We start from the raw sequence: 25,374 nt of genomic DNA on the forward strand, positions 1-25,374 counted from the left end.
TTACATGGTGTTGATCCTAGCGTTTATTTCCGATTTGCTTTTCAACCGATGAACCCTCTAAAATCCTTTTAATTATACCTCCATTTAAAACAAAGATCCACTGTGAGGCGTCTTTTTGTAATTACGGCCCACAACTGAACGTTCATGCTTTTAAGAGCAGTGTCCTGTGTTTATGGACTTCTGTTGGTATTTACAATCAAACATATTTCTTGTTGTTCGGTACTCACCGTAGTCCTCTCCTCGGAGGATCTCAGGGGCGATGTAGTTGGGTGTTCCACAGAAGGTACTGGTGGTGTCCCCTGGTCGGATCCCCTCCTGGTGAGGTGTAGGAGGAGGAACAGGGTGGAGTGATAGTAAATAAAGTATATGATGTGCGAGAGGACAAAAAACAAAGGAATCAGTACTTCCAGTCGATACTGATCTTCTGCATTATTGATCATCCACGCTCGCCGTCCACACAACGCGTGTCTTACCTTGCACATGCCGTAGTCGGTGAGCTTGATGTGTCCCTCGTGATCCAAGAGAACGTTGTCCAGCTTCAGGTCTCGGTAGATGATGCCCTTTTCATGCAGGAAGTTCAGAGCGATACAGATTTCAGCAGCATAAAATCTGTGAAGAGAGAAATGCACAGAATGATGTTTCTGACCTGTCCTCTGGTACACAACACGACAGGTGATCTATAGCCTGTGGTAGCTGCACACGTGCTGCCTTCACTCATAAAAGGATTAACACACAGCTGGTGCTTTCACTCTCTTGGAGCACTCCAGGTGAAACATATATGTTGTGGTTCTTTTTAACATCTCTACAGCATGTATGCTCTATTCGATGCATGTTGATGGGGCAGCCACCATTTTAGCCGAGCCCTGATCGATTCAAACTCCATTCAGAGAACAAGAAACGAGGTCTGCTTGTCTTCTTCAGACAGACTTGACAAAGCATGACTTCTGAACTTTTTACAAATCAGCGTCAAGATGCATGTATCTCTTTTTTTACAAATCACCGTAGTAAAGCAGATAGACGGGAATGAACACAATTGACCACATGGTCTAAAGTGCCAAGGTTGGAGAGTGCATTCATGGCCCCCAGAGGATGGACCCATTCCATTCTGAACACTGTAAGCTTTAATCATCAAGACTACATGTCTTCTGATCAGACAGACCACCAGGGTATCTGCTGAGGACATACATGCTACAAAAGTAATGAACCGACTTGAACCAACCACGCTCACGACTAACTTGTTACCCTTCTGAAAGCCGCAGCCTCCAGGGCTGAAGACCCCTTTAACGAGGGGAGATGTTAAGTACATGTTCACTGTGCCTCCAAATCATTACTCAAACTTAAAAAAATAAATGATAGCAGCCGTGCAGCAGGCATGATTATTTCTAATTGATCAGTGATTTGTAGAGGTGCAAAGAGCTTCCTTAAGTGGATTATTCCCCTCGTGGTGAACATATATTTATAGCAAACATAAGCCCCTTGTTTTGCCCGTGATTGGATGTTCTTGTTGTGCTTCGTGGTGAGTCAGTAGCGTTTCCTCTCCATGTGTAGGTAGCGTGTGTTCTGTCTCTGGGAGATAAGCTTTCATTAACAGTGACGGCCCCCCCCCGCCTGCTGTAAGTCCACGATTGTCAAACAGTGAGGGAGAGACTGTCGTGGAGACATGTTTGACATCACGAATCCCACATCGCTCCCCCGCGCTCTCTCTGTGACAGCCTCCATTGTACGCCGTGGCTCTGGCGCTTACATCACACTGATAGAAGCTGCAGCCTATCAGCAGCATCCATCGCCCACCGGCCCGCCTCCCCCACAGCGCGGGGGAATGCAGCAGGGCTCCCTCTAAGTGCGCTGCTCATGAATATGTACAATCATGATGAGTGATTAACATGCTGCTTTGCATATGTACAGCCAAGTCTCCGGAATACAGATTGCAGGGCCGATAGGGGCCCAGCGGTGCCTCTCTAAATTACCCAGCCTTTGATCCAGCATTTATCAGAGCCGCAGTTGGAATGCCCCGCAAGTGCGCAGGCACAATGAATTATGGGTGCTCATTATATTTCTCAGTGGGGGAAAAGAAGTGTTACATTGGGTGTTGGCACGGCAGCCACGTGCATGGAGCTGCTGAAGCACCGCATTGGGGTTTGTGAGGAGAAGAGGTTTGTGGTGCAGCAGCGCTGGAGACTGGGGATCCTCTAACACGCACTCTCAGGGCTTTCATAAGACTGATGCTTTATGTTCTAGCAAGCATACTACACACCCTGTGCTTTACACAACATACTTTAAAGAGGACATGGGACGTGTCTCCAGTCTTTAATGTTCAGAAAGCTCTTTCATTCTCTCATGCTGCCTGTGCTGCAGCACCTCTTTCACCCTCTGTCTGAAACCAGAGCCCAGTCTGCTCTGATTGGTTAGCTGGCCAGCTTGTGATTGGTCAACAGCTTAGAGATGTCCCGCCCCTGAGCCTTTCACGTACAATGCGTTGGAAGCTAGCCAATAGAAGCACGAGTGTTACAAAGTGATGTCACTATGTTAATGAAGAAAACAAATGAGTCCAATTGAGGCGTTTCAGGCAGTGTGTGGGAGAGAAACTCCCCACACACACACACACACACACACACACACACACACACACACACACACACACACACACACACACACACACACACACACACACACACACACACACACACACACACACACACACACACACACACACACACACACACACACACACCTCCTGTATAGAACACACTGCAGAGAAGACAGATGTGTTTCCTGTGTAGCTACCACTCACACATCCACACACTCGCTCTGATCACCAGGGCGCTCCTGGAGGCCCTCAGCAGTCCCTGGTCCCGGCTTTTGATTTTTAAAGTACACCATTTGGCAAAGATAAAGCGATGCAGACGAGCTATATGTGTACAGGAACAGGATGCTCACCGTGCATGTTCTTCCGGAAGCTTCCTTTGCCGTTGCATATGAAACATCATGTCCCCGCCGTTCACATATTCAATCACCAGGAATAACCTGCAAAACGAGCATGATGGGAACATCTCGTCTTAATAGGCAGAAATAAAGAGATACATAAAGAGACACTCTTCTAAAGAAAGAATTACACCACGTTATTATTTTTCACGAGTGAAAACTGAGGACACATCGAAGCAGAAGGCCATTAGGAGATCATAATAATGTGAATAATATATAAGGTAATGAAAGGGAAGGAAAACTATCAAAATATCCATATAATATTCATAACATATACAATATCCACATAATGTTGTGGTTGCATCTTCAACATGTTGGAGCTTCTGATGTATTTGCACCTGAAGAACTAACATGGTGATACTGCATGGAATGATAGGATATACAGCAGCTTGATGAGTGAATAGAGAGCAGGGCCCCATCAGAGAGTACTCTGAGAGGCCCTGTCAGGTGTGTGAGCGGCAGCTGAGATGTCAGCCTCCTCGTGCTCTTACCGACTTTCTGTCTGGAAACAGGAGTGGAGGCCTACTAGGAATGGATTGGTGGACGCCTGCTCGAACACATGCTTCTCTGTCTGCACCCAGTCGATATCCTGGAGAGAGGGGGGGAGACGCACGGAGAGATAATGTATTAACAATCAATGTGTCTGATCGATACACTTTCTGTGTGGTTAAACAGAGAGGGGGAGACACGCACAGATACACACTCCTATGAGAGGGGCTTACCTCCAGGCTCTGGCCATTACCCAGGGCGTTGTTAGTGAGAGGTACAGGGCCACTCCAGGCTGCAAACCCCTCCCAGATCTACCCAAAGACCGGTAGCTTCCTGAGGAGCCGCCGTGTGCCTTTGGTCAGTGGACTGCGTTGGCCATGTCAGAGGAAACGGAGCAGCTATTCACCGTCTTACCTTTATTCTGAAGCTCTTTTCATAACGTCTGTCAAGCCCTTACATTTGCTTTGTGCTTCGCAATATGGAAATAAAGAGTAAGGCGGAAATGAAAGCAACAGCATTAATGCTCTATTCAGAGCTGAGGTGTGAAACTCGTTGGAGTTCAGGGGCCACATGTGACCTCACGTGGGCCAGACTGGTATAATCCAGCATAACAACCTATAAATAACCACCATTTCAAATTGTTCCCTGAAAATGTTCACATGTAATGAACTATCTATACACAGCACCGTACACACTGAAGGGGGCGCTGCCTTGACAATGTGAACGTACCAAATGCATACAAGTTGTGAAAACTGGGGTTCATGTCTTCTCTGTAATCTGTACACTCTGAAAAGTCATCCCGTGGGCCAGATTGGAGCCTCTGGGGGGCAGGTGTTGGCCCCCGGGCCATATGTTTGACACCCTGAATTAGACAATGTGATGTTTGATCTGAACTCCATGCAGAAAACAAGAATTGAAGAAGTTGTTTTCTTGTTTACTGCAGAAAGACTTCACAACGCACCCTTTTACCAATTAGCATCACGATGTAGGTATATTATATTGTCAACATTTGTACCCAATATTATCATGACACAAATTGGGAGAGGTTCAAAAGTCGGGTTGATATCGCTGTGTTAAACCAGATGCATGAATACGATGACCCCACAGGGGAAACCAGAGCGGCAGAGCCAATCGTGGCCCTGGAGGACAGACCCTTTCCACTCTGAAGACAAACAGTGCAGATAACTCAGTCAGCTGCTAAAAACATGCTAATGCTAACAGAAGGAAGAAAGCCACTCTACCAGCGAGTGTCCTGCAAACAGATTACAACATAAATGCACTTTCAGGTTCATCTCTATCTGAAGGTAAAGCATGCAGTGAGGGGCTGCCGTGTTGGAGCTGAGAGAGATGTGTCTGCTATTGTGGTAACTCGTTATAGTGTGTGCAGGCAAAGACATTACAGATGGAATTATTATTATTTGACTAGGGTTTATGAAGTCTTTTAATCGTACGCTGTAGCACAGTCAGACCAGTTTTAAAGAAGATATTTTTTTATTTTGTAAGGTTAAAAAAAGACAAATCTGGTTCAATCCTACATTTTCCTTTGAATTAAAACACATAATACATTTTGAAAGTAATTGCCGGACTTTTTAAATGCTCCGGAGTTATTCTAATTCTTTGGATAACTGAAGCGAAACTCAACAGCGGGTAAAAAGGAAGGCGTTTAAATAATACAAAAGGTTCCTTTAAGTATGGCCACTGGCATGAATAACCTTCAGTATCTGCGCAAAGATCCGTTTTCCAGCACTGGTATCAGTCAGCTGTGGTTTGAATTGTCCGCACTTCAGTCCCAGAGCTGAGTGCCTAGCCTGAGCCGAGGATGTTTTATGCCAATTTAAAGTGTCATTAAGTTGATGATGGTTAATCTTTTATGTATATGTTGTACTTGATACTAAATCCCTCCTGGTCAACTCATTATTACTTGAGGAATCTCTAATTATGCAGAATATGCGAGGACAACATCTCTCGTATTGGCCCCTTTAGTAGCGTGTCTGAGAGAGCTCCCTTTGATGCCAGTACCAAAGAGATACATTATTAAATGAGTGTGCGTGAGTAGAGCCATGAATACATGAATGTCCTATCACAACATTAGAAAGATTGTTTCCTTAAATCCCATTCATTAGGGTAAAACTGCATTCGTGGATCTTTTGCTTTTGTCACAAGTCATTAGGATTGAACAATGTTTTAAAATGAAAGTGTGTATATGTGGAAGAGAAGAACATATTAGAAGATGTTGAGTGGAGTTATGCAGCCTGTGACAGGTGTTGGGTGCTGCAGGAGCTGCGGAGCTGCGGACAGTGATCCTGGTAGGAAACATCAGCCTGTGTTTTCACTTTACTGTTCAGGAGTTATCTGTTGAGCAATATCGCCATCTAGTGGGCTCCCACAGCACCAACAACTGAACAATCAACAGGCGGAAGCACTCATCACAATTTAGTTTTACATTTCTTTTAAACGTTTTTTTAGGATATTTGCAATTGTGTTGCATGAATCCAACTGCCACATATCAGATTTCGCATATCAGTTTTTGTTGGTGTGCAATGATTCTCTGACGAGCTTTGATTGATTGCTTCCTCCTGTTGATTGTTCAGTTGTTGGTGCTGGGGGATTGCACAATTGTATTACAGTGGGGCAAACAAGTATTTAGTCAGCCACCAATTGTGCAAGTTCTCCCACTTAAAAAGATGAGAGAGGCCTGTACAGTAATTTTCATCCTAGGTACACTTCAAGTATGAAAGACCGGAAGGGGTGGAAAGAATCCAGGAAATCACATTGTAGGATTTTTAATGAATTAATTGTTAAATTCCTCGGTAAAATAAGTATTTGGTCACCTACAAACAAACAAGATGTCTGCCTCTCACAGACCTGTAACTTCTTCTTTAAGAGCCTCCTCTGTCCTCCACTCGTTAACTGTATTAATGGCACCTGTTTGAACTCGTTATCAGTATAAAAGACACCTGTCCACAACCTCAAACAGTCACACTCCAAACTCCACTATGGCCAAGACCAAAGAGCTGTCAAAGGACCAGAAACAAAATGGTAGACCTGCACCAGGCTGGGAAGACTGCATCTGCAATAGGTAAGCAGCTTGGTGTGAAGAAATCAACTGTGGGAGCAATTATTAGAAAATGGAAGACATTACAAGACCACTGATAATCTCCCTCGATCTGGGGCTCCACGCAAGATCTCACCCCGTGGGGTCAAAGTGATCACAAGAACGGTGAGCAAAGATCCCAGAACCACACGGGGGGACCGAGTCCATGACCTGCAGGGAGCTGGGACCAAAGTAACAAAGGCTACCATCAGTAACACACTACGCCGCCAGGGACTCAAACCCTGCAGTGCCAGACGTGTCCCCCTGCTTAAGCCAGTACATGTCCAGGCCTGTCTGAAGTTTGCTAGAGAGCATTTAGATGATCCAGAAGAGGATTGGGAGAATGTCATATGGTCAGATGAAACCAAAATAGAACTTTTTGGTAAAAACTCAACTAGACGTGTTTGGAGGAGAAAGAATGCTGAGTTGCATCCAAAGAACACCTACTGTGAAACATGGGGGTGGAAACATCATGCTTTGGGGCTGTTTTTATGCAAAGGGACCAGGACGACTGATCCGTGTAAAGGAAAGAATGAATGGGGCATGTATCGTGAGATTTTGAGTGACAACCTCCTTCCATCAGCAAGGGCATTGAAGATGAAACGTGGCTGGGTCTTTCAGCATGATAATGATCCCAAACACACCGCCCGGGCAACGAAGGAGTGGCTTCGTAAGAAGCATTTCAAGGTCCTGGAGTGGCCTAGCCAGTCTCCAGATCTCAACCCCATAGACATTTTTTGGAGGGAGTTGAAAGTCTGTGTTGCCCAGCGACAGCCCCAAAACATCACTGCTCTAGAGGAGATCTGCATGGAGGAATGGGCCAACATACCAGCAACAGTGTGTGAAAACCTTGTGAAGACTTACAGAAAACGTTTGACCTCTGTCATTGCCAACAAAGGGTATATAACAAAGTATTGAGATGAACTTTTGTTATTGACCAAATACTTATTTTCCACCATAATTTGCAAATACATTCTTTCAAAATCAGACAATGTGATTTTCTGGATTTTTTTTTTTTCTTCTCATTTTGTCTCTCATAGTTGAGGTATACCTAGGATGAAAATTACAGGCCTCTCATCTTTTTAAGTTGGAGAACTTGCACAATTGGTGGCTGACTAAATACTTTTTTGCCCCACTGTATTTAATGTAATTGACTTAAAAGACAATAACAAGTCAGGAGGAAGCCAGTCTAATTGAGGCCCATCAGCTGTGATCTGAGGCCACTCCCCCCACTTCCCCCACAGAAACTGTATTTAAATCTCATCCTAATCACTGACCTGCCAGTGTGCAACTCGATTTCGACAGGAAAGCAACTGGAGACTTCTAGAATTGTGTGAGTAACATTCTGTTTTTAGACTTCTCTGTTTCAGTGTGTGTACTCTGTATACATGCTCTGTAGTTGATCTGACTGGAATTGTGTCTGTCAGGCAGAAACTTGGGACAGGTAATTTGACTGAAACCTTAAAACTGAACTAACTGACAGCTAGGGTTAACTTTGATTTAAACATTTGTAGAATACTAAGAGCTTTATTGAGTAGGTGTAACTGTATTAAGGGTTAAACTCATAACTTTATAACTTAGGGTTTAATGTAATTGACTTAAAAGACAATAACAAGTCAGGAGGAAGCCAGTCTCTATTTCCTTTTGAGGGCCACCAGCTGCAGAGAGTGAACTGATTAAAGGGACGTGGCCCCACAGCTGTGAGAACTCAGCAATCAGGTGTCCATTAGGTTCCACTTTCATGGAATGTCAGCTTCAGCGTCAGACAGGCTAAGACTGGCAAAGACATTAGAGTCCTGCGGGAGTCAAAGACTGGCAAAGACATGAGAGTCCTGCGGGAGTCACGAGGGAGGCAAAGAGGAGGCAAATCCTACTTTGATTGAGCTAAGTGTCGCTGGTGTTTTATTTTATTTGGTTGTTTAGCCCCTCATGCTATAATCATGTGTATTTTCTCCATTCCTGTTTGTGTCTTCTCGCAATTATCACTGGCCCCGTGTATCTCGTAATCGATATAACCGGCCTGCTCTCGTCTATCCCACATGCTCCACTGAGATCCAACATCTAGTTTCAGGCGGCCTGTGGAACTGCCAGTCAGCTGTTCCTAAGGCTGACTTAATCTCTGGCTACGCTTCCCTGCAGTCTCTGGATTTGCTTGCTCTCACTGAGACGTGGATTACTCCATCCAACACATCCACCCCAGCAGCTCTCTCCACAGCATATTCCTTCTCCCATACACCCAGACCCACTGGCAGAGGAGGTGGCACTGGTCTCCTGCTCTCTCCCAAATGGAGCTTTTGCCTCTTCAAGCTACCTAACTTCACTCCTTCCACCTTTGAATTCCATGCCGTCACAGTAACCCATCCCATACAATTAACCATTGTTGTTCTCTACCGTCCACCAGGCGCCTTGGGGGACTTCTTGGATGAATTAGATCATCTCCTCTCACACATCCCTGAAACTGGCCCTCTCGCTGTACTTCTCGGAGACTTCAACCTCCAGACGGGGAAGATAGACTAACTAACATCTCTGTTAACCGCCTTTGCTTTCTCACTGTCTCCGTCCCCACCAACTCATAAAGCTGGCAATATTCTTGATCTCATATTCTCAAGGAACTGCGCTACTTCTAACCTCTCTGTAAACCCGCTCCACACATCCGATCACTTCCTCATTTCATTCTCTCTACCCCTTTCCAAACATAACAAACTAATCTCTTCTCATCCTGCACCTGTTCTCCGTAACCTTCGTTCCCTCTCCCCCTCTACCTTTGCCTCCTCGGTGCTCTCAGCCCTCCCTTCCTCTGACTCGTTCCAACTCCTGCCTCCAAACTCTGCTGCAGAAACTCTCCTCTCTACTCTCTCATCCTCTCTGGACTCTCTCTGTCCTCTCACATCTCGGCAGGCTCGCCAGTCCCCTCCTGCTCCCTGGCTAAATGACGCACTGCGTGCTAATAGAACCGTCCTTCGGGCAGCAGAGCGGAAACGGTGGAAATCCAAACACCGTGACGACCTCCTAACCTATCAGGCTCTCCTCTCCTCTTTCTCTGCTTCCATCTCTCAGACAAAAAGCACTTTCTTTCAAGATAAGATCCAATTTTCCTATTCCAATCCTAAAAAACTCTTTTCCATCTTCTCCACCCTCTTGGACCGCCCCAAAGCCCCTTCCCCCTCCTCCCTTCTGTCAAGCGACTTTGTTAACCACTTTGAAAAAAAGGTTGATGATATTCGCTCTTCTTTTTCTGACTCACCTCTACTCACCGCTGGGTCACCAGACCCTCCTTTCACCCACACACTAACCTCCTTCTCCCCTCTCTCGCCAAGTGAGGTTCTTACCCTCATTTCCTCTGCCCGCCCTACCACCTGTCCTCTGGACCCTATCCCTTCAAACCTCCTTCAGACTATCGCACCTGATATTCTACCGTTTCTCACCCATTTCATCAACACTTCTCTAACTTCTGGTCACTTTCCAAACAGTCTCAAGGAGGCAAGAGTAAACCCTCTCCTGAAGAAACCCACTCTCGACCCGTCTGATGTTATAAACTACAGGCCTGTCTCTCTCCTCCCGTTCCTGTCTAAAACACTTGAACGCGCTGTCTTTAAACAACTCTCCTGTTATCTCCATCAGAACAACCTTCTGGATCCGCACCAGTCTGGTTTCAAGGCAGGTCACTCCACAGAAACTGCCCTCCTTGCTGTCACTGAGGAACTGCACACTGCTAAAGCAGACTCCCTCTCCTCTGTCCTCATCCTGTTGGACCTGTCTGCTGCATTCGACACGGTGAACCATCAGATCCTCCTTCGCACTCTCCAAGAACTTGGAGTTTCAGGCTCTGCACTTTCCCTCCTCACCTCATACCTCAAAGACCGCACCTACAGGGTTACTTGGAGAGGGTCCGAGTCCGACCCTTGTCAATTAACTACAGGGGTCCCTCAGGGCTCTGTTCTTGGTCCCCTCCTCTTCTCCCTGTACACAAACTCGCTCGGATCTGTCATTAGCCCGCATGGTTTTTCATACTACTGCTACGCTGACGACACCCAATTAATTCTGTCCTTTCCCCGCTCAGAGACCCAGGTCGTTGCACGCATCTCTGCTCGTCTAGCTGACATCTCTCAGTGGATGTCTGATCATCACCTCAAGCTCAACCTTGACAAGACTGAACTGCTTTTCCTTCTGGGAAAAGATTGTCCCACTCTTGACCTGACAATCAACATCGGCACCTCTATTGTTTCCCTGACTCAGACTGCAAGGAATCTGGGTGTGACCCTAGATAACAAACGGTCCTTCACTGCAAACATCGCTGCTACAACCCGCTGCTGCAGATACACGCTTTACAACATCAGGAGGATACGTCCCCAGCTGACCCAGAAAGCGACGCAGGTTCTGGTCCAGGCTCTCGTCATCTCACGCCTAGACTACTGCAACTCCCTCCTGGCTGGTCTACCTGCATGTGCCATCCGACCTCTGCAGCTCATCCAGAATGCAGCGGCTCGTCTGGTCTTCAACCTTCCTACATTTTCCCACACCACGCCGCTCCTCCGCTCCCTCCACTGGATTCTGATAACTGCCAGAATCCACTGCAAGACAATGGTACTTGCGTAACATGCTGTGAATGGATCTGGCCCTTCCTACATCCAGGACATGGTTAAACCGTACACCCCAGCACATGGGGTGCACGTGCTGAATCAACCAAACGGCTCGCTGCACCATCGCTGCGAAGGGGACCCAAGTTCCCATCAGCAAAAACACGTGGGTTTGCTATCCTGGCTCCAAAATGGTGGAATGAGCTCCCCATTGACATCAGGACAGCAGATAACTTACACACCTTCCGGCGCAGACTGAAAACTCATCTCTTTCGACTCCACTTCGAGCGATAGAACTATTAACAAAGCACTTATATACTAATAAAGGGCTGGCTTATCTAAAGCCAGTTGAGTAGCACTTGAAATGTTTTTGCTCTATGAAGCCTGATGTACTTATATGATTCTGTTTTCTTCAAGGTTGTATTTTGTTGGTCGAACGCACTTATTGTAAGTCGCTTTGGATAAAAGCGTCAGCTAAATGCAATGTAATGTAATGTATGTATGTAACCACTGTCTTAACATGGTGTCAGTCTATGTATTAAAGTTAATCATCATTACAGTGTGACAATGTAGTTACCTAACTAATGTTTACTTGGGCTGTTATAGGGCCGACTTTATAACTTCAAACAGGAAGGAACGGGAAGCTTTTAAAAAGGGAGTGGGAAGAGCTTTCAACATGTATTATTTACTAAATTTGACTATTTACATTGTCAGTTTTTATGTTTGATTTAGAGGCAATCACTTATCATCTGTGTCAAAATGCTTACTGTTTTTCAACTCCTTTTTCCAGCAGCAGATTTTCCTAGCCTTTATTTAATGTAACATGCTGTCATATACTGTACAAATACCATAAAGCCCACAGTCTTGCTCATCTTATATGCTGTAATGCAGTACAACACAACATACTGTTTAAATGAGGGCCGTCAACGTTAACGATCTTGTATCTATACTTCTTCGTAATGAAGATGAAACACAGATACATTTTTAATCGATTGAAAGCACTAGATAAAATCGATTATAAAACAAAACGGGAGTTAAGTTAATTAAACAATAATTCTGTAGTCTCTGTATCTAACTGTTATTTGACAATGAAATTATTAACAGTGTATTTAAAACACTGTTTTGTTGCAGCTTCGAACACATTTATAATTGGTATATAAAAGGTATTGCTAAATAAAATAATGAGTAAAATGTCAGAGGTCACGTGGGAATTACCCATCACAATGTCTTCAAGCCCATAGTGATAATTCAAAGTAAAGCAGAAAATGTTAATGTTAAAGAAACTAGAATCAAAACAGATTTCAGATCAGTTTAAATTGTTGAATATTCATTGCCCCATGCCCCCGATACCAGGAGCAAAACGCAACATCTTGCAAGAAACAGCGTCTGAGAGCTTCTTAACATTTAACAAACTATGAATGTGTAAAATGCGTAAAACGCTGCTGAAGGTTAATCTAATGTGTCTGTGTCACTTTGAAATTATTACTGATAATCCATCTTCATATTTATGTCAATAATGGAGATTTCATATTAGCTGCTACGAGAGTGTATGTCAGCTTCCGGTTTTGGGCATTCTGGCTACGCATCACTCATTCACCAATGGGTAATGTTTAGATGGATTTTAGGCACTTCCCCTCGATTCTATTGGCTCTAACCAGTGTCGGCTGGTGGAAAATACTTTAGGAGGGGCTGTGGAAATGGTGACCAAACAATACTAGGGGGGTCCGGGGGGATGCACCCCCGCTCATTTTTCTTTAGAAAAGACCCCTTAAATTATGACTTCTGGTGATGTTAGGGGGGGGGGGGGGGGGGAATTGAGGCTTAAAAATATGAGAAGCCTGATCAATACCTCCATAATCTTCAGTGTGGTTAGCTATGAATCTTCCAAAACTTCCAAACACCTTGTCCTGGACATAGTTTCTACAGTATAAACTGTGCAACAGTACAGTAGGCCCACACAAACTGCAGAATACCGGGGCTTTGGGAACACTCAAAATTACTTAAAATGATTTAATTCCCATTTAACCTGTTAAGGGGCTTTTCCCCCCCGTTTTTGTTCTCACGAAACTGTGTCTCAGGGCTTCTTAAAATGTAATAAACTATTCATGTGTCCTACTCATTTAACTGGAAGAAACTCAGCTAACTGATGATATGAACCATGTTTACTGAGACAACACAAGTCTCACAAGAAGTGTCTAAAGGAGCGAAAAAATGCTAACACACTCTAGGTATAAATCAATCGATATACTTATCGGATATGCACAAACAAGCTTAGTCAACAAGCTGAGATTCCACAGATTCTAGAAATATAAGTATCATCACTGAGCGATTAGAACTCGCGACAGCGGAAGCAAATACAGACATCACACAACGTAGCTTTAATTAGCAAAACACAGAGATATGCTCACCTTTTGCTGTTATTCTGATCAAAAACGAGAAAAACGCGGCTGAAGGTTAATCCATAGGTTAATCCAATGTGTCTGTCACTTTGAAAAAATTATTGATAATCCATAATTCCATTTTTATGTCAAAAACTGAGTTTTCATATTAGCTGCTAATGATAGCTTCCAGAGTGTATGATAGCTTCCTGTTTTGTCTCCTTGGATACGAGTCCAAACAACTCACAGACTGCACCGGGCGCTGACGTAGGCGCCCTGTGACCATCAGATTTGACGACGCTGATTGGCTGAAATTATGTTTCGGCGGCATAGTTTAAAGATAGCAACAGTTGGCTTCTGCTGCACTTGCTGCACTCTCGTCTGGGCGCTGTGCATAGCGCCCAGACGAGAGAGGGTAATGATACACGGGCAAGACCAGGCAGGAAACATGTGATTTATCAGTAACTTTAGACATCGTAACACAATTTTGAACGAGATTTTATTGTAGATTATACATTTTCCTGATACCAATTATATAATATTTACCTTGTTTATTAAAAATAAAATAAAAAATGTTTAAATATTTTTAAAATATATATATATATCTTTTATTTTTAATGTGGGAAGAGGGGGGGCGGCGCCCCTAGCGCCCCAATGGGCCGGCCCCCACTGGCTCTAACTGTTAAAAAAAAATTCAAAATCGACCGAGGGGAATTTTTCTAAATCTCTCTAAAAAGGTCAAATGTCACTTGTTTTGCACCAATCTTGATACCGGGTACTTATTGTATGTTATAGTTTGTATTCCTAAAGCTTTCAGTCTCCGATTCCATCATTCAATCCATTTTCACTATAAGTAATGTTTTTTTTACTGTGTTCAATCTGAATTTACTTTAAAATAAAAACATCCATATTGATTCTGACACTTCTACATCCAACTCACAGGTTTATCATTGCTTTGAGAAAAAAGATGATTAATTTACCCCTTTTAGAAGGGAAGATATGGTCATTTGTTCTGGGAATGTCATTTTCGAGCCTGAGACCTGAAAAACAGGCTCAGGGCTTAACTAAGCCCAACGACAGAAACCATGTTGAAGATAACCCTCAAATACTGCTCGTGAACTTTGATTTGTATTTTGTACTGATCACACATCACCAGTATAGCACCTGAACTCTGCATTCATTCGTAAGAAGCCCCTATGGGCACAAATATTTCATACAGAGTACCCTAACCTAATCTAATCTTGTGGCCTCTTCTCTTTAACATCTACATGCTACCACTGGCTCAGATAATGAAAAACAACAAAATAAGTTACCATAGCTATGCAGATGACACACAAATCTACGTAACAATTTCACCAGGAGACTATGCTCCAATTCAAACACTGAGTAAGTGCATTGAACAAATCAATGACTGGATGTGTCAGAACTTTCTCCAATTAAACAAAGATAAAACTGAGGTAATGGTTTTTGGAGCCAAGGCAGAACGTTTAAAAGCCAGAAATCTAGGTGTAGTCATGGACTCTGACCTGAGTTTCAACAGTCACATTAAAACAGTTACTAAATCAGCCTACTATCACCTAAAGAATATATCTAGGATTAAAAGACTAATGTCACAGCAGGATCTGGAAAAACGTGTCCATGCTTTTATCTTCAGTAGACTGGACTACTGCAATGGTGTCGTCACAGGTCTCACTAAAACATCTATTAGGAAGCTGCAGCTGATTCAGAACGCCGCTGCTCGAGTCCTCACTAACACTAAGAAAGTGGATCACATCACTCATGTTCTGAAGTCTTGACACTGGCTTCCTGTGTGTCAAAGAATAGATTTCAAAATACTGCTGCTGGTTTATAAAGCACTGAATGGTTTAGGCCCAAAATACATTTCTGACCTCCTGCTAAATGATGAACCATCCAGATCTCTCAGGTCTTCAGGGACTGGTCAGCTTTCTGTCCCCAGAGTCAGAACTAAACATGGAGAAGCAGCGTTCAGTTATTATGCTCCAAACATCTGGAACCAACTCCCAGAAACCTGCAGGTCCGCTGCAACTCTGACTACTTTTAAATCCAGGCTGAAGACTTTTCTTTTTGTCGCTGCTTTTAATTGAACTATTCACATCTTAAACTGCACTGTAACTTTTATCCATGTATTTTTTCTTTTAATGTTTAATTGAACTATTCATATCTTAGAATGCACTGTAACTTTTATCCATGTATATTTTCTTTTAATGTTTAATTGAACTATTCATATCTTAGACTGCACTGTAACTTTTATCCATGTATATTTTCTTTTAATGTTTATTTTATTAGCTTTTCTTTTTAATGACTGGTTTTAAATGCCTTTTTCTTAATGTCTTTCATTTTTTGTAAAGCACTTTGAATTGCCTTGTGTTGAAAAGTGCTATATACATAAACTTGCCTTGCCTTGCCTAACATTACTGAGTGCTGTTTATCACAAGTCATGGACTATGTGATGAGATGTGGGGAGCTACGGGGGAATTGAGTATTTGGACTGAATGAATATAAACAGTATTTGCCATAACGCTGTTGATCATAAACACATACATTGGTAATTGAGGGTTGCGGCTTCCTCTTTCTCTTGTTGTGATATCGTAGATGGCTCATGGTTACACACACAGTGACCCATCCCTCCTCGGCACAGCACCAAGCGCCCCGGACAGTCCTTTGTGCCTGGAGCCATCAGGCTGCACAACAAGGGCTCAACAATGTGACACAAACTGGACATAAAAACACACTGTTTCCACAAATAAATGTATATAATATGTATATATGACCCAATATGTATATATGTTCACTTTAATTCATCTCTTATTTCATAGTTTTTTTTTATCATTTTTTGATTTTATCTTTAATTGTATTAATCTGCTGTCCTGTTTCTCATCCTTACCCTGTTGCGGTTAAACTACTGAATTTCCCCACGGGGATTCATAAAGGTACATCTTATCTTATTCATTAAGTGCCTGTTAGTCCACATCAAATGAAGACTAGTTAAGACATTGTGTGGCAACTGCCATTCTGAGGTGAGAGCTGAGAGGAACGCACATGTATGGATCTACCAGTGTGGGACACCCTAAGAAGGGGCACACACAGACCCTCAGGACACAGGAGAGCCATCAGCTCACCAATGTGTTCTGGCCATGACACATGTAGGTCTAGTGGCCTTCATCTCCCTCAGCTTGCTCCATGTATGATTTATGTTTGCCTTTGCGTAACCAGACTCCATGCTCTTACTTTGAAATGCGGAACCACATCATCAGCAGGCTATCAAAAAATGATTTTGTTCTTGTTTCACTGTATTCTCTATAAACACATGTCTGCATCTGAATGCATGATCGCAGGGCAACAGGGGACATATGTGTGTATCTTTAGAGCAGGGGTGTCAAACTCAAGGCCCGGGGGCCACATCCGGCCTGCGACTTCATTTGATGTGGCCCCGCAAGAGCTTGCAAAGAATGTAATACGTGTATTATACGATTAAATGCCGCTTTACAGAATCAGGTTGCCCATAAACTACATGTCCCACAATGCATCTCGTTTTGTGACATGCGCACTGAAGAGACTTGCAATTATTTGCTTTCAGACGTAGTTAATTACTAAGTCATTATCCTATCCGATAATAATCCAATTCAGAGGCAATAATGTAATATAACACATTATTTTATATATATTATATATTTATATGTATATTTATAGAGTTACAACCGGCCCTTTGAGTGCAACCATAATGCTGATGTGGCCCGCGATGAAATTGAGTTTGACACCCCTGCTTTAGAGAGTTCTGATTTTCGATTAGTACGGTGTACCTGTGTCACATCCTTTCTGTCTCACCTCATCATCGTGGACCAGCTCCTTCTTCACCACCTTCATGGCGTACACCTGCTTGTTCTTCTTCAGCCGGACCAGCAGCACCTTGGCGTAGCTCCCCCGCCCGATCACCCGGATCAGGTCGAAGTCCCCGAGCCCCAGGGCCAGGCCGGGGGACAGCTTGATGCCGTCAATCCCGTCCACCACCGCCTTGATGTCCTGAAGAGGGCACAATGCAGTGAGTGCACAGATACTATCACATACATATACAGGTAGGCTTACGAGGTTTAAGATTAAGTAGAACATATTATTGCAGCTTGTGACTGCAGTTGAACAAGGACAAAGAGAGCAATCATTGTAAAAGTTTGATTAAATCATAATGATTCAATCAAAATCATAATACTTTATTTATCTGGGGAGGATTGTGTTTTCTGACAGTTGCTCCATTTTAAAATCAAATCAAATAAACGATAAATAGTAGGGATGCTCCGATCGATCGGCCGCCGATTGATATCGGCCGATATTCACTCTCTGCCGATCGATCGGTGCTCTCTATGAAGGCCGATGGCGTAAAATACATGACACTTTTCTCTGTGCGCGGCAAAACAAGCTCGCTAAAATGGCTTCAACAGTCTGGCAGGATTTTAAGGTGTCCGAAAAAGACAGTAAAATAGCGGTATGCAAGGTGTGTGATGCAGCGTCCACACGGCGGTGTGCGTTGAAGCTTCCCGGTGGGCGTGTCTGAAACTCGACCAAAAACCAATCACATGAATGTCCCGCCCCGGACACACAAGCACGCGGTTTGATTGGCTAGAGCTTGTCCTGGCATATTATTTGAATGGCAAAAGTTTAACATTGCTCAACTTTTGAAGCGAGCAAAGCGAAGCGACGGAACCACAATGCAGTTTGGCAAAGCCTGACGTCACCCCATTCAAAGTGAATGGGCAGAAGCGTTGAAGCCTCAACGCACACCGCCGTGTGGACGGGCCGTTACAGCTGCGCCGCGGCGTTCACAGCAATCTCCAATAAAATACAGCAACGCATCTTTGATTCATGTCGTTCATAAGTGGAATATTACAACTATTATTAACTTTGTCTGCACAGAGTAGCCTGTCCAGGAAATATTCCCAAATCAACAAAAACTGCGAGCCGGCACGCAAGATGCTCCGCTTCTGAAACGCGCCCGGTGGGTTATGACGCTGGAGGAGGTCGGACCAAAACCACGGCATCTCGGCAGTAGGTGCGCCGCATTTGCGCTTCAGATGAGGCCCCCTCCGCAAGATAAGACCCCCTCCGCAAGATGAGGCCCCCTCCGCGAGGTGAGGCCCCCTCCGCGAGGTGAGGCCCCCTCCGCGAGGTGAGGCCCCCTCCGCGAGGTGAGGCCCCACGAGGTGAGGCCCCGCGAGGTGAGGCCCCGCGAGGTGAGGCCCCGCGAGGTGAGGCCCCGCGAGGTGAGGCCCCACGAGGTGAGGCCCCGCGAGGTGAGGCCCCGCGAGGTGAGGCCCCGCGAGGTGAGGCCCCACGCAGTCTGCGTAATCGGCCTGTAGCGAGGGGCGGCCCTAGGAGCATCCATAACAGAGTAACAATCGTTTTTTTAAAACATTAAAAATGAAGTCAGAATCTGGAATAAGAAGATAACATTTGAAAAAAAAATCAGACAAAACAAATATTAAAGAAAATGAATATATACCTATATTCATATAAGCAGCATGGGAATATCATTGTACATAAATAACATTTACATTATGACATTGTGCAGATCTTCTTCTCACCTCTGTATCTGCATCTTCTGCTTTATCGACCGAACAGTTGTGTGGTAGAAAAGGAACTGTGGACAGAGACACAGAACATCATGTGGCATGAGGGAGACATTTAGAGGGGGACAGTCTGCACTGAGGGTTTAACATGAGGGTCTTTTTGGCCAGTAGAGGGAGCAACAGAACATAGAATGAAGTGCAGCTAGGGAACGCAGAACTAGGTCAATCCTCAGAGCATCCCGTCTCAGGGACCCCCCAACAGACCCTCCATGAGTCCACAGTCCCTTTAATAAGATGTACAGCTCAGAGAGAAGCACTTCAGTTAGACACTTTACATAAAGGATGATAGTGAATGTGAGGTGAAGCCATTCTGATATGCATTCATCCTCACCTGTATACATCCTACTGTACATGTGATATTTGGGGTGAATAGTATCTTACATAGTTCCATTAAGTAATACTGTACTGCCACACCCCTGGCAGATCTGTTCGTGGCTATCTTTATTGTTGCTCATTTAAACTCCAGGGAGCTATGTAAAGTATTTCATGTTGCCTATGTGAGTTTGTGAACGCTAAGGTAAATGACTATCAAGTCAGAGTCAGTTTCACAAAGAGATGTAAGAGTGGTCTGTGCGTTCGCTCAGAGATTAGTCTAATACCAGACAGTTCCACAAAAATAAAGACTGACCTACTTTAACCCTAGAAGGTTAGCACCCCCCCCCCCCCCCCCCCCCCAGGCAACCTCTGATATATGTGTTCATACTATCACACACTGGCCCGCTACAGTCGCAGGGTGACACAGCCACAAATGTAAAACATATAAATGTTTATATGATGCGGTGTGTTTATTTTACATCAAATGGAAATATCTTTGGCACTGGCTAATAAAACAACATGAACCATACACAGTACAAAAAGGGAATCTTTAAAGGTAGGTAAGAATGGAGAAACCAGCTCGAGTGCGCTAGAATTTGAAAGTACGCAGCCGAAAAAAATCTGCCCCTTCCTTCAGACTTGCTTACAGAGCCCCTCCTCCAACACACTCGCGCACATGACCAATGAGGGCACGAGATTACATGTTTTTGTTTTTTTTACATGTTACTTGTTAGACGCTTTTATCCAAAGCGACTTACATACTCAATACTGTGGGCAATCCCCACAGGAGCAATTTGGGGTGAAGTGTCTCAGGGACACAACGACATGCTGACTGCAGTGGGGTTTGAACCTGTGCCACCCTGATCCCAACTCCAACGCACTACCCACTGCGCCACATGCCTCCATGAGATACGTTTGTGCACAGATGGAAGGCTGACAGGCAGGTAGGCCATCCAGTTATTTTAGCCGGGCCGATTGGTGGTGCTTTTTACAGTACTACGGCTTCCACAGATGAAGCATTTAATGTATTCATTGAATATAACAAAAAGTGTTTCTGAAGCGAATGACCTACCCTACCTCTAAGTGACGAAGTGGCAGTCTTAATAAAAGTGCTGAGTGGTTTGTTCTTCCACTGGCTTGTGGTGCATTAGAATATCAATTCATTCATTAGAAATAAATATGTCATGTATTTAATGCATATTAGATATAATTTAATATATGTTTTTAAGTTGGTAATTGCTTGGGAATTTCCTTCAATTATTTCCTGTGATATCTTCTTAAAAGTTTGTTCCACATTTTTGGAGCATTTCACAAATGTGCAGCAACGCGTGTCCATTTCTTTGGCATACAGTCATCAGTCAAAAAGATGTAATTGCCGTAACTACAGTAACATAGATAACTATGGAAAGAGATGTTATTTAAGTATGGAAGTATCATGACACATGCATCCACTCTGGCTTCACACACGCCATGAACAGCAGTCTCCTTGGTGAACGTTCAGTCCTCCATACAGTACAGTATGTTGATTTGTTGTCTCTATGCTTCACCATAAAGTGCATTACAAACAAATTGACTGTGTGGGATATATAATAACTACAGTGCATAACCTTCTGGGTATTGCTCTTAACAGCTATATTCACTGTTCTTCTGACGACGTGAGGCGAAACATTTAGCTTGTACATTATACATACAAAACGTAAAAAACCTTGATCCAGAAACATTGCAGCATTTTACTCGTTAGAGAAGAAGAAGGTCTTACTTCCATCTGTGTCCTCTGTGTCATCTGGTGGAAGGTCCACGTCCTCACTCTTGGCATCTGAAGGGGGCTCCTGTGATGGCATGACTGGATCCTGAATAAAGAAAACTAAATAAATATCCAGACACATCCCCAAATATCCACTGAATATCCACACATGATTGAAACGCCTGGAAGAGTGTGAGATACACCATGTTTGAAAGGAAAAGTCTATTTGCAGAAAGATTGTGTCTGATCAGAGGCTTGCTTTGAGGTCAACTTGATTCATTACAGGAAGCCTATGAGTTCGCTATCACCCAGTGGCGAACCGTGTCCATCACAACTGGACCTTCTGTAGACAACCCCCCGGATTCGAACATTCGGGTGTTCTAGTCAGACGGACGTCACGGAGGCAGTCACTCTGCGTTGGATGGCCTTTTTTTATAATGTCCATCTTTTCACTGAATGATCGTCTTGAAAAGGGTACTCACAACAATTCCGCAACAACTTCCTCTTCACCTGTTGCACTTGCCATTTCAACGTTAAAAACAATAAAACGGCATGAATTGCTTCGTCGCATTCATCTAGATCAGTGGTTCTCAAACTTTTTCATACCAAGGACCACTTAACCAATAAAAAAACACTCGCGGACCACCTAACTCCACAAATATCAAAAATCACATCGTTTTTCTAGAACAGATTACAAATCGCCTGAAAACGGTTCAAACAAGTGGCAATATGTGTGATGAAGGTGTTGCGCTGGGCTATATCATGCAATCGAAACTAAAGCTCGCTCCATTGCGGAGATATTCCCGCGAGAGTGCGGAAAACTTAAATGTATTTATTTATTTCAAATGTGAAATGTTACCAATATACTCACGGACCACTAGGGGGCGCTCACGGACCACCAGTGGTCCGCGGACCACACTCTGTCTCGAGCCAGTTAACTAGCGAGCCTTCTAGAATACCCCTGGAACCGAGGGGAACTCTGAATCAATATATGATTGGTTGATCAAACTGTCAGTCCAAACGTGCGCTCTCATTCAGTGCCACGGCCAGGGCATTCTATCAAGGATGTAGAATACCTTGGTTGAAGGATATTCTACCCAGAGACCCAGAACAAGATCTGATTGGTTGCTTTCTTTTCTAACACAAAACCACTGAAATGTGTAGTGCATGGTCCGAGAAGGACAAACAAATCAACGTAACACTGTGATATTACAGATCAACAACACAGATACCATTCTCATTTATTCATTTTATATACATTTTATTACATTTTATTTATATAATTAAATCGATCTTTTGTCTGTTTTATCTGAGTGTTCCAGGGTATTCTCTGAATACCTTGAAGGCCCTGACGGTTCACCACTGCTATCACCAAACGTAATGTCATTTTAGGAATCAATCAATCAACAACTTTATTAATCCCCCAAGGGGGGAATACAAACGGCAAGAGGAAAAACAGTAACTGTACAAAGAAAGAGGAATCTGTGTTGTGCTAAAGTCAGTAGTCTGTTTAATTAAAATGTAATTACATATTTTAATGGTTTTAATTCACATGCTTTGTTTTGTATGGTTGGTCACCTGTTGGAAATTATTAGCATTTTTATTTATTTCGTACATTGTTATTTGTATAACTCCCATTTAATTTCACTTGCTGATTTTTCAAAAAAAACTGTATTATTTGCTTTTCTTCTTTTTTCTTCCAATGTGTGTTTATAGATGTGTAAACTTGTTCTGTACACTATTCGCACTCTCTGTGGCTGCAACCTTTGTGTAAATACAGTTTAGAAATAGTCTTCATCCCTTCAGTGTGTGAGCTTGATTAGAATGTTTGCTGCTTGGCTGTGTTATGTCAGATAGACTGCTGCTGTTAGCCGCTGGGTACATGATGAATACTCACCATAAGCCTTTGGCAGGTCTGAGGGATGAGTCTGTGACAGCGCTTATGGACCAGCAGTTTGCAGTTGATACACTTGTAGCCCTGCCTGCCCAGCCCCCATATCCTTTCAGCACAGTGGCCACAGTAGGCTTTCTGCAAGACACACACAGGACACGTTAGTCTTTAACACACTCACTGATACAACCCCTGGCGATTCTCATAAAGCACTAATTAACAGCAACTATATGAATAAATAAGTGTGACGGACATACAGTGACCTTTCCAGGTGAAGTATTACACATTTCTCCTTACTGTACTGTTTTAATGCGGGTCTATTCTGGTTGTGATTGCTGCTCGGTCCATTATTCACTCTTGTTTTAGCTCGGTTTTTGGTTTCTACCAACATCTGAAGAAAAGACCTTTTCTCTTTAGCTGAATTGCCCCATTATATTCAGAAGCTAGCCTCTACTGTGTCTGTCTGCTGTTTATAAGCAGGTGGTGGACAGTGACTTTGTCAGAGCTTTTTCATGCAGTACATGTGTTATTTTCATGGAACTAAAGACTCATAAGGACACCATTTCTAGTCATGATGATGCAAGTCTCTATTGTAGCCATTTTGTTGTAGAGAGACCAATTCTTTTAAGCGACACTGATCAATGATCTTTTGTGACCTCTTAAAAATGGAGGTCACGAATCAGCCTATTAGTACAAAATAAACAAGAAAGTCCATCAGTAACACATGAATCCTTGTCGTCCAATCATGTGAGTTATCTAACCTGTGGCACATATCCATATCGGCAAATTACACTGAACAAATAATTAAAACGCAACTTTTTTTTTTTGCTCCCATTTTTCATGAGCTGAAATACAGGTGAGGATGACTGAAATCAGAATGAAAATGTATTATTTCTCTTAAATATTGTTCACAAATGTGTCCCACCACCTCACAGGTGTGGCATATCAAGATGCTGATTAGACAGCATGGTTATTATTTGAAACGGTTTTTTTAAGCTTCTTCTTGCCCCTGTTGAACATGAACAGAGACTATCTGAAAATTATTTTTTTATTTATTTTGTTATTATTATTTTTTTTGGTACTTTGTTATAATTATTAATCTGAGTGAAAAAAAAGAAAAAAAGAGAATATATATATATATATTATTGTTATATTTTTTTGTTTCTGACATGTTCAATAAATTGACTAAACTAAATTGCACAGGTGTGCCTTAGGCTGGCCACAATAAAAGGCCACTCTAAAATGTGCAAGAACTGGGATGTTTCCAGCTTCCAGGATGTGTGTACAGATGGAGGATGAACGGCACAACAATGGGCCTCAGGATCTCGTCACGGTATCTCTGTGCATTCAAAATGCCATCAATAAAATGCACCTGTGTTCGTCGTCCATAACATACGCCTGCCCATACCATAACCCGACCACCACCATGGGCCACTCGATTCACAACGTTGACCTCAGCAAAGCGCTCACCCACACGACGCCACACACGCTGTCTGCCATCTGCCCTGAACAGTGAAAACCGGGATTCATCCGTGAAGAGAACGCCTCTCCAACGTGCCAGACGCCATCGAGGTTGAGCATTTGCCCACTCAAGTCGGTTACAATCATTTAGGTTTCTGACAGTTTGTGCAGAAACTCTTTGGTTATGCAAACCGATTGTTGCATCAGCTATCAAGATGTCTGGCTGTCCGGGTGGCTGGTCTCAGGCGATCTTGACGGTGAAGATGCCGGATGTGGAGGTCCTGGGCCGCTGTGGTTACACTTGGTCTGCGTTTCTGAGGCCGGTTGGATGTGCTGCCAAATTCTCTGAAACGCCTTTGGAGACGGTTTATGGTAGAGAAATGATCATTCCATTCACGGGCAACAGCTCTGGTGGACCTTTTGATATGACTGTATTTCATGTGCGCGGTATTTCTTTCACGTGTTCTGTTTGGTTGTGCTGAGTTGTTGATTTTAAGAGGGTTTTTTTTTTTTTTCTTCTCTAAAATACGTTTTTTCCTGTAAACAGAATATTATTTGTGTCTGGTATACATCTACTGTAAAGCACAGGCCTAATGCAGTTACATCACATGGTCTCTAGAGCCTTGGTTCTGTCATTGGTGTTTAGCTGACATTGCTAAATTAGGACTGAAGGCTGTTCAGTGTCCCTGGACATCAATTCATCCGTCACCAACATGTCCCCCTGGAGACTGAACACATGCAGTGTGTGTGGTGTGTGTGTGTGTGTGTGTGTGTGTGTGTGTGTGTGTGTGTGTGTGTGTGTGT

General features: G+C 43.5%; 1 protein-coding gene across 4 annotated transcripts in view; it reads right to left on the reverse strand.

The window, feature by feature from the left end:
* Positions 1–25,374, reverse strand: part of prkcz (protein kinase C, zeta) — a 176,774-nt gene that overhangs the window by 29,183 nt on the left and 122,217 nt on the right. For 3 of the 4 annotated variants that reach the window (XM_034086343.1, XM_034086344.1, XM_034086345.1), the window contains 8 exons: positions 23,116–23,247; positions 21,234–21,324; positions 19,115–19,170; positions 17,367–17,561; positions 3,474–3,571; positions 2,938–3,024; positions 474–609; positions 228–315 (listed from right to left, as the gene is read on the reverse strand). In XM_034086343.1, the coding sequence (XP_033942234.1) occupies positions 228–315; positions 474–609; positions 2,938–3,024; positions 3,474–3,571; positions 17,367–17,561; positions 19,115–19,170; positions 21,234–21,324; positions 23,116–23,247 (883 nt within the window). The remainder of the gene's footprint in view (positions 1–227; positions 316–473; positions 610–2,937; positions 3,025–3,473; positions 3,572–17,366; positions 17,562–19,114; positions 19,171–21,233; positions 21,325–23,115; positions 23,248–25,374) is intronic. The other variant, XM_034086346.2, reaches the window with a different exon arrangement.

This window comes from Pseudochaenichthys georgianus, chromosome 7 (assembly GCF_902827115.2).
Source record: "Pseudochaenichthys georgianus chromosome 7, fPseGeo1.2, whole genome shotgun sequence".
Classification (NCBI taxonomy): Eukaryota; Metazoa; Chordata; class Actinopteri; order Perciformes; family Channichthyidae; genus Pseudochaenichthys; species Pseudochaenichthys georgianus.